This window comes from Typopeltis vanoorti, chromosome 24 (genome assembly GCF_054136105.1).
Source record: "Typopeltis vanoorti isolate ZY-2024b chromosome 24, IOZ_Tvanoo_1.0, whole genome shotgun sequence".
NCBI lineage: Eukaryota > Metazoa > Arthropoda > Arachnida > Uropygi > Thelyphonidae > Typopeltis > Typopeltis vanoorti.
This window is the reverse complement of record NC_143572.1, coordinates 24,260,851-24,276,811: the sequence shown is the minus strand read 5'-3', so window position 1 is coordinate 24,276,811 and position 15,961 is coordinate 24,260,851. Positions and strand designations below refer to the sequence as shown.

At 39.5% G+C, this 15,961-nt stretch overlaps 1 protein-coding gene across 1 annotated transcript in view; it reads right to left on the bottom strand.

The window, feature by feature from the left end:
- Nucleotides 1–15,961, bottom strand: part of LOC150093024 (ras and EF-hand domain-containing protein-like) — a 261,389-nt gene that overhangs the window by 203,290 nt on the left and 42,138 nt on the right. The window contains exon 4 of the mRNA XM_090413512.1: nt 290–380. Within this exon, the coding sequence (XP_090269638.1) occupies nt 290–380 (91 nt within the window). The remainder of the gene's footprint in view (nt 1–289; nt 381–15,961) is intronic.

The window sequence follows — 15,961 nt, the reverse complement described above, 5'->3', positions numbered from 1 at the left end:
TGTGCTTTGCATTATGGGAAATACTGAGACAAGGAGTGAAGAGAGTTTGATCCACCTTTGCTACGAGTTGCCAAGAGACGTACCACCTTACCTCAGTCCTGAAGATAATTTCAGGAGCAAACTTTGTTTGTTTACACTTGGATAAATGATTAAACTAAATTTATTATATCAAGTAACAATGTAAACTTATAATATAGTATTATCATAGAATCTTGTACACCCTTTGAGGATAGGTACTATCAGGAATTTGTCAATGATGATATCATACACAAATACATAAATAACTTACTGTTCTTTGAGCTCGTAGCTCAACATCCTTAACTTGATTATCTAATTCTTCCTCCAATGTTTGAATGTGACGTTCATGTTCTTGTTTTTCTCTGAAAATAAATAACAAATATTGTATATACATTTATACACACGCGCACGCACACACACACACACACACAACGGAAGTCCACTTACTGTGATGCTGCAGCAAGCAAATTATATACTTAAACAATGGGTATAATTTTTTTTTAATAAAATTACGTAAATGTTACAATCATAATGATACCATATATAGATGGTCTACTAAAAAAGAATGTACAAAAAAGTGCTTTTGCGACTTTTCATTTGCAAGATATGTATATTAAAATAAACGCAAATGACACTTTAATTTAAAAAAAAAAAACTTGAAAAAAAATTTAACAAAAAATTCCAAGGAAAATGCCAACTATGCTTCGCATTTTAATAAAAAAAGCTTCAAAATTATAATAACTATATTAAGTTCTTCGGTCATTTTCATAGCTGCTTGGAGGAGTTTCTATGCTTATTTTATTATTATTATCATCATCCAAAGACCACCATGGAGTTAAAGACACATCTAGAAGGTCCCTTTGTCAATGCGAATGATTGGAATGTGAGGCATTCCATTCATTCACAACTGCATGCCAAAAAACTTACTTCTCACTCGACTGTTCATATCCTCCTTATATAGCTTCCAGGAATGACCTCTTGTTCTCTCCCAATCTCCTACCATTTTATGAAAAACTTCTTCCTTGTTAATCCTTTAACAACCCCTTACCAACATGTATGTCTCTATCATATCACCCCCTCTTCCTCTTATTCACTAAACTCTGCAAATTGCATTGTCTCAACCTTTCTTCATATTCAGCATCCCAGAGATCAGCAACTACCTTAGTCAATCACCTCTGGATCCTTTCCAAAATCTCCTCATCCTTTTAAAAACCAGGTGACCAAATCTGTACACAGTAGTCCATATATGGCCTAATCAAGACCTTATACCAAGGAACAAGAATCGCCTTACTTCTACAAGTCAGTGCCCTGTGCATCACTTCCAGAATTAGTTGTGTTGTCCTGACAACAAACTCCAAAGAAAACTGCTTCATTCAGCAAGGGAGGCAGACAGAGTTGTAAGAATAGAAAATTCAAAATTTCACAGCAGATGCAAGAAGTTAGAGTTAATCCTAGAAAACAAGAAATTATATCAAATTTCTGGCAAGTAAATCAAGACATGAAAAATAAAATAGATAAATATCATGATGGTGGGTAAATATTCTGAAAGCTATTGAAGAAGCTCAGAAAAGAATACAATATCAAGATTTAAATTGACTTTTAGCTTGGATGAATGAGTAATGTTATAGTTTTAATGTTAAGTAATGTAAAAAGTGCCTCCGTAGCACAATTGGTAGAACAACAGTACATTGTGCCCTTCAATTGGAAAAGGCTTAAGTTCGATTCTCGAAAAAGAATTGCTTTTTCGATGCAATAACAAAAAGAATCTTTATATGGATTTTTTTCAATTGAAGGTAAGTTAGCTGATCTTATACAGAGGTAACAGGGTTTTTCTCCCAGAAACTTGAGTTTTTGATCCCACATACAGACAAATCGGTCTTGAGAAAACACGCAATTTACAGACAAAAAATACTAACAGTGGTGGGCAGCAGATGCTGTTGGTGTAGATGATGATGGTAGTTGCAGTTCGTTGTAGTTATTATTATTATTATTACCACCCCAAGACCTCATGGGATCAAAGACTCATCTGGGAGGTCCTTTTATCATACACACAGCTCATTATACTGTTTTAAACACATTCAAACTCTTTGCAGACACCACATTCTCAGGCAAGGCATTCCAATCATTCACAACTCTGTACAAAAAAAACCTGCCTCTCACTCCCTTACTCACACCCTCTTTATACAGTTTCCAGGGATGACCTCTGGTTCTCCCCTGATTTCCCACTATTCTCTGTAAAACTTCTCCAGCATTGATCCTATAACAATCCCTTACCAACTTGTAGGTCTCTATCATATCTCCCCTCTTCCTCCTGTCCACCAGACTCTGCAAATTACATCTTCTCAATCTTTCCTCATACTCAACATTCCAGAGGTCAGAAACTACCTTAGTCAGTCTCCTTTGAACCCTTTCCAACATCTCTTCATCCTTCTGAAAACCCAGTGACCAAATCTGGGCACAATAGTCCATGTGTGGCCTAATCAAAGCCTTATACAATGGAACAAGAATCTCCCTACTTCTACACGTCAGTGTCCACCGCATCATTCCCAGAAGCCTTTGTGTTGTCTTCACAATTTTGGCAATGAGTCCCCTAAATTTTAGATCCTTATCTAAATTTGTTTGTTGATGTTTCTTGCCATGTTAACTCGCACTGAGCTGTAATTATTATTATTATTACCACCCCAAGACCTCATGGGATCAAAGACTCATCTGGGAGGTCCTTTTATCAAACACATACACAGCTCATCATGCTGTGTTTTAAACACATTCAAACTCTTTGCAGACACCACATTCTCAGGCAAGGCATTCCAATCATTCACAACTCTGCACGAAAAAAACCTGCCTCTCACTCCCCTACTCACACCCTCTTTATACAGTTTCCAGGGATGACCTCTGGTTCTCCCCTGCCAAAATGAGTCCCAAGAACTTGGTTTCTGTAGTTACTGGAATAACAGTAGGTCCCATTCTTAGTTCAGGATCTGGGTGATGAGTGCGTTTTCGACAGACAGAAGTGTACACAGACACTTTTTTCTGTTGAAAACCTAAACCCGTTATTAAGAGTACACAGAGAGATATGATCAATTGCTTGCTGAAGTTGTCTTTCAATTACCCTCATGTTATGTGAGTGACAGTATATTGTGAAGTCGTCAACAAATAGAGCATTGTCTACAGTGGGAGGAAGCTGTTCAATGATTCAGTTGATTTTAATAGCTAAAAGGGTTACGCTTAAGACAGAGCCTTGGAGAACACCTTGTTCTTGAAGATATGGTCTTGAAGCTTTGATCTTATAAGTTGTCTGTAGTCTGTATATGGAACTGTCAAATAGTATGTGGAGAAGGTATGGGCTGATTTAACAGCTGCATCTGCAGCTTCATTTCCTTTGATTCTGATGTGACTGGGAATCCAGCAGAACTGAACATCGACATTAAGGATTTTCATTTTGTGAAGCAGGTGTAGCACTTCATAAAGTACTGGATGAGGATTATACATAGGAGAGGAGATAGCCTGTAAAGAGCTCAATGAGTCTGTATAAATTATACACTTTTGGTAGTAGTTTTCTTTTATATGCACAAGTGCAAGCTGAATGGCATGTAACTCTGCTGTATAATTACTGCAGTTTGGTGGGATCTGATTTGAGATAATAATGTCAGGAAACACAGCCAACAGAGGTGTTAGTTCTTGAACCATCAGTACAGATGGGTAAGAAATCAGCATGTGCTGCTCTGGGTGCATTAAACAATTGCAGGTAAATGGATGATGGGGAATAAGATTTCTGTTGCTGACAAAGTAAGAGGTTGCAGGATGGTGTGCAAACCTGCCATGGAGGAATGTTGTTATGTTTAGTGTAGCTAATGTTGTCAACATTTATACTAACAGATTGCACAGTTTCTTTAATATGCATACCAAAAGGATATATAGCAGTTTGATGTGTGTGATATTGAGCTTCCCAATGCAGAGAGAAGATACTAGTCCATATAGGATGATCTGGGAGAGATTTTATTTTTAGGGCATAATTAAGAGACAACTGTTTCTGTCGAAGTGATAGAGCCGGTTCATTTGCTTCTACATAGAGACTTGGAGTGGGTGAGGTGTGAAAGGCACTAGTAGCTATCCATATACCCTGATGATGGATGGAATCCAACCGTCGCAGGTTACTCTGTCCTTGCCGAACCATAGACTTGGGATACATAATTTAGCTTTGAATGTATAAGTGCACGATAAAGATGGAGCAATGAAGCTCGATCAGCATCCCACCCAGTAGAGGATAGAGTGCAAAGGAGGTTCAAAGTTCTTTTACACTTTTCTCTTAGTTGATGAATGTGTGCTAGAAATGTGAGTTTTCTGTCAAAAATGAGTCCCAAGAACTTGGTTTCTGTAGTTACTGGAATAACAGTAGGTCCCATTCTTAGTTCAGGATCTGGGTGATGAGTGTGTTTTCAACAGAACTGTACGCAGACATTTTTTCTGTTGAAAACCTAAACTCATTATTAAGAACCCACAGAGAGTCATGATCAATTGCCTGCTGAAGTTGTCTTTCAATTACCCTCATGTTATGTGAGTGACAGTATATTGTGAAGTCATCAACAAATAGAGCATTGTCTACAGTGGGAGGAAGCTGTTCAATGATTCAGTTGATTTTAATAGCTAAAAGGGTTACGCTTAAGACAGAGCCTTGGAGAACACCTTGTTCTTGAAGATATGGTCGAGATAGCGTACTTCCCACTCTGACTTGGAAAGTTCGCCTGGACAGAAAGTTTTTAATAAATATAGGGAGGTGTCTTTTGAGATCTAGGTTATAGAGGTCTTTTAATATGCCATATCTCCAGGTTGTGTCATAAGATTTTTCCATGTCAAAAAAAACTGAGACAAGATGTTCTCATTTCAGAAATGCATCTCTTATACAAGTTTCTAACCAAACTAAATGGTGTAAAGTTGATCGATGTCTATGGAAACCACGTTGTGTATTGGAAAGAAGACTGTTGCTTTCTAAATACCAGAGAAGTCTGGCATTAACCATTTTCTATAGTATCTTACAAAGACAGCTGGTCAGAGCAATGGGTCAGTAATTATTTGCTCGTGTTGGATCTTTTCCTGGTTTTGAGATAGCAATGACAATTGATGCCAAGAATTTGGAAACTCTTCTTTTGCAAGTATTCTATTGTATAATAAGAGAAGAAGATCCATAGAAGATGATGGTAGATGTTTTATCATTTTATAATGGATGTCATCAGGTCCTACTGCACTGGGGTGAGATTGTAGGAGAGCTCTTTTTAGTTCCTCCTTGACAAATAGCTGATTATATGGCTGAAGAATGTTGGTAGAAAATTAAGCCTTGGTTTCTCTTGCTGCTCTTTCAGTATTAAAAATTCTGGAGAATATGAAGCTGTTGCTGAGATTTTAGTAAAAGTTTCTCCCAAAGTATCTGCAATAGTTTTGGGATCAGCAAGAACACTTCCATTATAGTCTAAGGCGGACAAACAATGTATACTATATCTGCCTTTCATTTTCCGGATTTTATCCCATACAATTTTTGGACTGGTCATTTGATTAATTGATGTAGTAAATTGGATCCATGATTGTTTTTGACTCTGACATCTTACAAAACATGCTTTCGCTCAAGCACGTTTGAAAGTTATTAAATTTGATGTGGTGGGTTATCTACGAAATATGCTCCATGCTCTGTGTTGATCTTTTTTGGCTGCCTGACATTCTGGGTTCCACCAAGGCTTTGGATAGACTGGAAATCGAGATGATGTTTTTGGGATGGAAGTTGTTGCTGCCTGGACAGTCTGTTATATATTTTACAGCTTCATTGATAGGTGTTTGATTGATGGCATCAGCATTAAATTTTGCAAGATGGGAGAAAGTGTTCCAGTCAGCCTGGTCCATTTTCCATATAGGTATCCATGTGGGTGAACATGGTTCCTGTGAAGACATTATACAAAGAACAGGAAAGTGATCACTTCCATATATTATTTTCTTATTATTTTTAAGAAAAGATAGCGTACACATGGCACCGATAAAAAAAAAAAATGGCGGCCAGGTCGCCATGCTTGCTTAAGAGTTTTGATGCAAAAGAATTTATGCAATGTGCTGTCTGTGAGATGTATGCCTTGCGAAGAGCGGTAGGAGTCTGGTTAGAAAGTGATAGTGGAGTTAATATGTGTAGAAAGTGTAAAGAGAATGAGGACTTCAAGCGTGTTTCGTGTATCGAGACTGATATCGTTAATGGTAGTCAGAATGTAGAAAATGGCGGTGTACTAGAGAATTGCGTGGTAGTGCCAGATATGTGTGAGAGCGTCGCTGAAAGTGTAAATGAAGGTAGAAACACCGAAGGAATGGATGATTTGATCGATAATGAAAATGGTGAGATAAATGCGAGTAGCGAAATTGCCCGTTTAAATGGCGCGATACACAGAGCCAAACGACAACTGGAGCGTATGCAAAAATGTGTGTTGAACGTACCGACAAATAACCGGCGGAAGTCTGTGACGGCAAATAATAGAATGTACGTAAACGTCAATAAAATGAAGGAGCGAGTGCTGTATGGGGATTCACTATTAAGAGGCATAATAATTGAGAGTTTAACGAAGTCGTACCAGCCGGGTGCGAACATAAAGGACGTCAGCGAATCTATTCGACTGCAAAAACAGAGGGTGAAAGAGATGATAATAGTGGCAGGAACGAATGATTTGAAAGAGGACAAAATGGAAATGATAGAGGATGTGAGGGAGTTGTTTGAGGTAGCAAAAGAGAAGAGTGAGAGAGTTAGGATGGTGAGTATCTTACCGCGGTATGACAGCGAAGTGTTTAGAAGGAGGGCCATAATTGCCAATGACTTTATGTGTGGGTTATGCATGGAGAGTGGTGTGGAATTTGTGGATGTGTGGAATGAGTTCGATGGGCGAAAGGACTTATATAAGATGGATGGGTTACATTTGAATGGAGTTGGTGTACGGAGACTTGAAAGAGTGTTGATGAATGATGTGGAAGTGGATGTACAGACTCAGGGAAACTAGATTTATTAAGAGGGGGGGAGTAGATATGCAGACTTTAGGGGGGGCAGTTAAGTGTATGAATGAGTATATTATGCCCGGGCGAGTACGACGGACAACAAGTCAGAATGGGATAATTAGTATAAGGAATCAAAGTAGGGATGGGACAAATGGGCTTCTGCGATTCATGTACACTAATGCCAGGAGTATTAGGAACAAGAAGGAAGAGTTTTTGGCCATGGTTGGCACTTCCAGGCCACAGGTTGTCGGTATTAGTGAAACATGGCTGACAGAAGATGATAATGCTAGTGGGATTGAATGCGATGGGTATAGCGTGTTCAGGAGTGACAGGGTGAATAAAAAGGGGGGAGGAGTGTTATTGATGATAGCTGATGAGCTTAAGCCAAGGAGTATAGAAGTTGAACTGCAGGATGGGGAAAAAAGCACATTTGAGGCTGTTTGGTGTGAGATACAATCTAGCAGAACAAAATATACAATTGGGTGCTGCTATAGACCGGGTGATGGAGTGGATGGTGGGAATAGTATGCATAAGCAAATAGAAGAAATGAATGGAAGGAGGGTAATTATTATGGGTGACTTCAATTATGGTAACATTGACTGGAAAGAGGAGAGGGCACATGGGAGGAAGGAATTGGATTTTATGCAGTTATTAAGAGACAACTATCTACGGCAATATGTATTGGAAAATACCAGGGGGCAGAGAGTGCTGGACCTAGTAATTGCAACTGAGAATGTAGCTGTAACGAACATGACCATGTTGCCACCAATTGGTGAGAGTGACCATAAGGTCATGACTTGGGAGGTGGCTAAAGGAGTCGAATTTACAATTAAGACAGGGTATAGGTGGAATTACCGGGCTGGTAAGTATGACAAGCTTAGGTGTGTGCTTGGCTCAATGCCATGGCATGTAAAACTGCAAGGGCTGGATGTTGATGGTGCATGGGAGGTGGTTAAGAACTGTTTGCAGGAGGCAATGGTTGACTGTATACCAAGAGTCCGAATAATAAATCAGGTAGGGGTTAAATGGATGAATAACACTATTAAGCTTGAGCTGCAAAAAAAGAAACAATTGTGGAGGGAATTTAAGGAGAAGGGTGACCATCAGGTGCATGAACAGTATAAAGCTCAGGCCAGGATGGTAACAAGGGTGGTAAGAAAAGCAAAAGCAGATTACGAAAGGAAATTGGCCATGCAGGCTAAAGAGAATCCCAAACAGTTTTTTCAATATGTTGCAAGTAAAAGGAAAAATGCTCATGGTAGAATGATCTTGAAAAATGCTGAGGGTAGGGAGGTAACTGAATCAGTTGATGTTGTGGAATTACTGAGCGAGCACTTTGCAAGAGTATATCATCCAGGTGGTGGCTTTGCGGAAATGGAGGAACCAACAGCTTATACTGGAATTGTGATGAATGAGGTAGAGGTAACTAGTCTATTACAGAACCTCAATGTCAATACATCTGTGGGAGTGGATGGTATACCAGCTCGTGTCGTACGTGAAGCGGCCAAAGAATTGTCAGTGCCCTTGACCATTATGTTTAATTTGAGCCTCAGGACTGGGTCAGTCCCAAGGGGGTGGAAAGAGGGGAAAATAGTTCCACTGCACAAAGGTGGTTCCAAGGCTGCTGTTGAAAATTACCGGCCAATCAGCATAACAGGAATCATTATCAAGGTCTTAGAGAAAATAGTCAAGAGGAAAATACAAGATTGGATAGAAGAAAATGGGATACCGTATCGGGGACAGCATGGTTTTGTGAAGGGTAGGTCATGCCTCAGTAACTTGCTCACGTATTATAACACAGTGACGGCTGAACTGGATAAGGGTAATGGGTTTACAGTGATTCTGCTGGACCTTGCTAAGGCCTTTGACAGGATACCACATGGAATTCTAATCAGTAAATTGCAGCATATGGGAATGGACATAGGGTTGGTGAGATGGATAGGAGGGTGGTTGACGGAGAGATATCAGAGAGTGGTTTACTCAGGAGTAGAGTCCACAAGACGGCCTGTGACTAGTGGTGTACCACAAGGATCTGTTCTTGGACCACTGCTGTTTAATTTGTTCATAAATGATATAGGAAAGGATCTGAGAGGAACAATTCATTTGTTTGCGGATGATGCGAAGTTGGGTAGGGCAATAGTGAATGCAGATGACGTCAAAATTTTGCAGGATGATTTGGATAGATTGGAGGTCTGGGCTATGGAGAATGGATGTCAATTTAATGTGGCAAAATGTAAGGTTATGCATTTTGGGGTGAAAAGATGGGAGGCAGTTTACTGCATTGGTGGAACCGTGCTCCAGGAAATTGATGAGGCATGAGATTTAGGAGTGTTGGTGGATAAGGAATTGAAATTTAGGGGACACATTGCAAAAGTGGCCAAATCAGCTCATCAAATCACTTGGTTGCTGAAGAATACATTGACAAGCAGAGACAAGCAGGTTATTGTTCCTCTGTATTGAGCCTTGATAAGACCTCATCTCGACTACTGTGCTCAGATTTGGTCACCTAGGTTTCTTCTTGATGGGGAGGAGGTGGAGAGGATCCAGAGGCGAGTGACCAAGATGATAGCAGGTCTGTGGAATGAACCGTATGAGAACAGGTTGCGGATTTGTGGGTTGCAAAAATTGGTTGATAGGCGGAGGAGGGGAGATATGATTGAGACATTCAAATTACTGAAGGGTTTCTATAAAATTAATTCAGAAGATATTTTTGAGAACAGGGCTGGTTGTGGGAGGACTAGGGGACATCCATGGAAACTGGGCAAAAGTGTGGTTAGTAGAGGTGTTAGAGCTGGGTTCTTTACTTTTAGAGTAGTGAATGAGTGGAATGCGCTCCCTGAGTCTGTGGTGGATGCTGTGACAGTGAATGAGTTTAAGGCGAGGTATGATAGATACTGTATGAATGTCGAATAGTTGTGATGAAAATGATTTGGGGCCTCCCTCGATGAGTCTAATGACTCCCTGGAGTTGCCCGTAATAATAATAATAATAATAATAATATATGTTCTCTTCAACGTCCCACATGAGCAGTGGAAGAATGGAAGAAGAACAGATTGTAAGATCAATTGCAGAATATGAGCGGATAGGCAGATGGAAGAAAGTATTGAGTTTATTATTTAGAAGGGAAAGGTTATCATCATCAAGAATGTTTTCAATGATTCGACTTCATCTATTAGTGTTGGTACTACCCTATAGAGTATTGTGACCATTAAAGTCACCCATCAAAAGTATGGGTTCAGGCAGTTGCGAGATAAGGTTATCAAGATCAATTTCATTTAACTCAGTATTTGGTGGTAAATAAATTGAACATACTGTAATAAGGAATCCCACAGAGAAGCGAATCGCTACTGCTTCCAGAGAAGTATTAAGTTGGACCTGATGGAAAGGAGTATGACTGCCCACTAGGATAGCTACTCCTCCATGGGCAGGACCATCTCCAGTTCTATCCTTACGTGTGTGTATATATATATATATATATACATATACGTCCACATTTTCATGGATGCAAAGTGCATATTAAAATTAATACCACTGGTATTACATTGAAATTTATGATGGATATGAAGCTTTTGAGGGTGCATATTTGATTTTTAATGACAGGTAAGGTGGTTAAGTAAGTTTCCTGTAGACAGAAACAGAAAGGTTTGTGTTTCTGCAACAACAACATCTTGATATCGTCAATATTCTGGCAGATCCCATGACAGTTCCATTGTAAAAATTTTCCTATTGTTTTGATTTTATTGACTTGTCTGGTTTTCGAGGGGTTGAGGGCTTACCTTTGTCAGATTTATATTTATCCACTGTTTTAGGGAAGTATGGACGGCCAGTGTCCATCTCGTCCTCTGGTAGAGTGTTCAAAACATCAAATGTGTTAGGGTCAGTTGGTATGCTTAGTTTGCTTTCAGTGGATATTAAGGTATCCATTTTTTCTGTGCAAGTGTCTGGCGGTTTATCTTTGAGTGAAGTCTCCACCATAATTTTTTTGACAGATGAGGTTTCATTGAATAGAACCATTTTTGAAGTTGTCTCTGGAGTAAGGCTATAGGTCTTGTGATTAATGCGCTCAACAGAGAAGCACTTGCGATTGTAAAGTTCAGATATCGTGAAATTATCAAATGGTAGAATAGACATGCATGTTTGAGTTGCTGTTAGCACTTTTTTAGTTGTTACTTTTTCAGCATAAGAGGATCATAGAACAGGTGTAATGGTGGCTAGCTTTCTTTTTGCATCCTGATATGTTATGCTTTGTTCCGTTTTAATTTTTTGTATCTCTTTTTCATCTTTCCATTTCTGACATGCACAAGAGTATGCTGGATGATCTCCCTGACAGTTGACACATTTAGCTTTTTTTTCACAGCAAGATTTATTTTCATGTTCTTTACTACCACATCGGGCACAGGTAGTAGAACCACGACAGGCAGTTTGGGCATGTCCATATCTTTGACATTTAAAGCATCTCAGCAGGTTAGGGATGTACATTCTAACAGGACAGCTGAGATACCCTACTTTTACAGATGTCGAAGGCCTAGGTGTATCAAAAGTAAGGAATGATGTTCTTGGTTGAGACCAGGCGACTATCCCTGCGTATCAGGATGCACCTCGCACCCGTCACTCCTTGATCTTTAAGCTCTGAACATATCTCCTAATCAGGAACCTCAAAGAGATCCCATTCTGATATCACTCCTCTACTGGAATCAGTGGCACACCCAGGAAGGAGGACAAGGGGCCCTGCCCCCCCCCCCCCCAAAAAAAAAGAAAAAGGAAAAACACTAGAAGATTTTCCAAAAATCTTTTCCAAATTAAAATTCATTTTTTTTATTTATGTTGCATCGTGTCTTCTATTTCTATACTACTTATGAATTAGCGATCATTGTACATGCTCACTCATTGGTCGTATGCAATGCTTAGTGTGTATTCTCAAATCGTCTACTCAACTTGTCCCCCCCCCCCCCCAAGATTAAATCCTGAGTGCGCCACTGACTGGACGTGAGTGTTCTGTGAGGTGTTACTGCAATTTGTATTCCACCCATTGTCACTGCTCTCAGTAGTTTCTCGGAATGTTGTTTGCACATTGTTTCCACAAGGATATCACCAGAACACAATTTCTTGACAGTTTTGGGAAGTCCTGCCAGTACTTCTAAACCTTTTTTGGATAAAGAAGGGTGACATTTTCCCAATTGCTTTTTTCACCTGTTGCATAAATGATTAAAAAGGTTGGTACATTTATGTTGGTATCCGATATCTTTTGTTTCTTACTTCTGTTTCCATATGCTGTGTCTATTATCAGTACTTAATTGGGACTTTGTTAGGGTCCCTGAAACATTTGAGGATAAAGAATTCATATTTAAGGAATTTTTAATTTGGCGGCAGAGCTCTCCACCCACCACGGAGCCACACATGAATGCCCAATACCTGGCAAACAAAGACTGCACTCAGGAGTGGAACGCCAGGGCTACCCAGGATGCTATACTGGCACTGCAGCAGATCTAGGATCCCGACCCCAGACCATGGGGTGAGAGACTTACTGCAACACCGTTGACCCTTGCAGGCAAGCCCACTAGCCGACTGATCCTGGCTCGGCCATCCAGGACCACCCATCTTGCTGAAGCAGGGGCCAAAGTAGTGCAAGACTACCAGGATCCCCACCTTTCCGGATGTTCACGGGGTCGCAACGCATGGCAAACACAGCAGCAGGGCGTTGGATCCCAGTGATGGTGGTCTGGAAAAAGGATTGTGAAAAAGATTCAGGAGAAGTAGAGCAAAGAATACAGGAAGAAAAGCAAAGAAAAAGAGGAAGAATGAAAAGGGCCAGTACCATCACTGGAGGTCCCCCTCCACCACAAACAGGTGCCCCACATGGAGGGGGCATTTGCAGTACAAACACATGAAACGTAAAATGATTAGTAATACAGAAAGAATTAAAAACCTCAAAAAAACCTCAATACTGCTACACAATAGGTTAAGCTGGCAAAGGTTGGTCAATTGGTAGAGCCTCTGCTACTAATGGCTCAGTTAAGTAAATTTGAGCACTGTTAGTAGTTGGAAGGGGGTCCAATCGTTTGATGCTGTTGGCACACTCTCCCTCGACGAGTCTTTGGACTCCCTGGAGGTGTCAAATAATAATAATATCAGGTGAAATATTTGAAACTGCAATTCTTAGATTTCTGCTTTGAAATGAAACTTATATGAATAAGCATATATTTACTAATATTTATTATACACACCAATGGTTGATTTATTTCCATTAAAATATAAAAATAACAAAAAAGAAATAATAAAAATTAAATATGTTTCTTTTAAGATAAAAAAAATCTACTTAATCTTAAAACATTTTAAATTTGTTTTCATTATTCCCCCCCCAACAAAACCTACGTCCCCCAAGGGGGCCGCGGCCCACATTTTGGGAAGCGCTGGTCTACACCAACGTCATCCACTGCTCACCACCAGTATTTCCTGTCTGTAAATTGCATGTGTTCTGAAAGGCCGATTTGTCTGTATGCGAGATGAAAAACCCAAGTTTCAGGGGGGGGGGGACTGCTTCCTCCGTATGAAATCGGCTAACTCACCTTCAATTGAAAAAATCCATATAAAGATTCCTCCCGTCACGACGATAATCGAACTTAGACCTTTTCCAATCATAATGTGGAAACGGAAGAGGACTTGAGGATATGGTGAGTATGGCATTATAATCCTTTCCTTTCCTTTAGTATTGCACGGTGATCAACATTCATTTCAGACAAATTATGGAGATTATAACCGTGTTAGAAATAATTACTTTAATTTCCGAGTTATACGAGCAATAATACGAAAACAATAACTAGCAACCTAACCAAATCTGAATTGACAGCTGTGAAATCTTTAAAATCAAATCGGGACATCGTAATCACTAGAGCTGATAAACGTAGTGCCATTGTTATTTTAAACCGAACAACCTACTTGAAAAGTAAATGAATCAATTAGTCTCGGACGACAGCACCTATCAACTTGTTAACTATAACCCAACTAATTGGATAAAAAAGAAAACAGAAAAATTCCTTAAATCAGTCACTTCTTGGTCCGAGGATATACAGTTTAAAAAAAGTACACTTTTGCACTACGCTGGTTCCCCGATAATTTACGGTTTACCCAAGATTTACAAGTAGAACGCTCCTGCCGATAGTTGAAGGTATAGACAGTCCTAATTATCATCTAGCCAGGAGACTAGCATCAACACTCAAGTTGTTGGTAGGTCATTTCTGCTCCTATATTAAAAACACAACACTCTGTAAACAAAATAAAAGACATCGCACTGGAAAAAAAGTGATTTATTAGTCAGCTTTGACGTTTCTTTCCGTTTCACAAATGTTCCAATCAATGACATAATTCTTCTTTTACAGGACAAATTTCCGCCCGATATCACAGCGCTCTTTGCACATGTAGTATGTTCCGGCTATTTTATGTGGCAAAACACTTTCTTCCTACAAAAAGAAGGCACAGCCATGGGCTCATCGCTATCCTTTCCTTGCCGGCCTGGTTGGCCGAGTGGTTAGCGTATCCGCTCTCCAGCCAAAAGGTTGCGGGTTCGAATCCCGCCGTGGGCAGGGATGTTTGTGATTGTCTGTGAAAATACTGGTAGTGGTCGGCGGTAGATGGGTTTGGTGTAGATGATGAACGTAGTTGGTGGAGACGGAGAGTTGTGGAGTAGGTGCCCTCCCTCGATGAGTCTTTGGACTCCCTGGAGGTGCTATGTAATAATAATAATTGCTAACTTTTATATGAAAGTTCTGCGCATATTTAAAACCGAGAGTCTGGCTTAGATACGTTGACGATGTTTTCGCTATCTGGTCCCATAGCCGCCAGACATTAGACACTTTCCTCAGCCACCTAAACAAACAAACAAACGCATACAATTCACAACTGAGATCGAAAGTCAGCACACACTTCCTTTTCTGGATACACTTGTCACATGTCTTCCTTCTGGCAGTCTTTCCTTCACTACTGACTGTAAGCCTACACATACTGGCTAATATATACACATGAACTCCTACTACCACCACCCAACACAAAAAACTACTAGTCAGTAACATACTAAAAACAGGGCTTTGAAGATTTTCTCCAGTGAACAAGCATTTAAAGAGGAATTAAAAGTTATCAGCAATACCTTCCTGAAAAATGGATACAGCCAAAATAATATTAACAAAATTTTTCGAAAGATCCCACTTAAAAACAAAATGAACTAGATTACAATAAAACTGTAACCATTCCATGCACTAAAGGGATATCAGATAAAATAAACAGAATACTACAGAAATCCAACTTTAATGTCACCTTTAAATCTCCTGAAAAATTAAAGAACTTATTCAACTCATCCAAGGATCCATTTCTTCTGCTGGCCCGCCCTGGAGTGTACCATATTCATTGCACCTGTAATTTTCCCTATACAGGTGAAACAGGACATACAATTCCTATCCGAAAAAAAGGAACATAAATGGCACTTTAAATTTAATATCTATGGTAAATCCAACCTTTCTGATCATGCCCTGAATACTCTACATAGAATTGAATTGAAAGGCACTTGTTGTTGCATCAAAACTAAAACGTGTTATTAACGTAAATTTAAACAGGCATGTGAAATTCTTATCGACCACCCTAATCTTAACAATAATGATGGTCTAAAAATCCGAAGAATATGGAAGGTACATATTCTACTCACATCACCTTTTCGTCTAATAGTTAATTATAAATAGGACTGTAAGTAATCCAAGATCTTAACTTTAATATACAAACTCTCGTGTTAAATTACGACACCACTTTTGCTGGAATAAAACTATCTACACGAATTTGTTCTCTGATGATGTTATAAATAGAATATAGCTTTGATGTAGTTTTTCCTACTAGAGGTCGGGCCAGTAGAATAACTGTTGATCAAATCGTTGTCTCTTTGGCATAC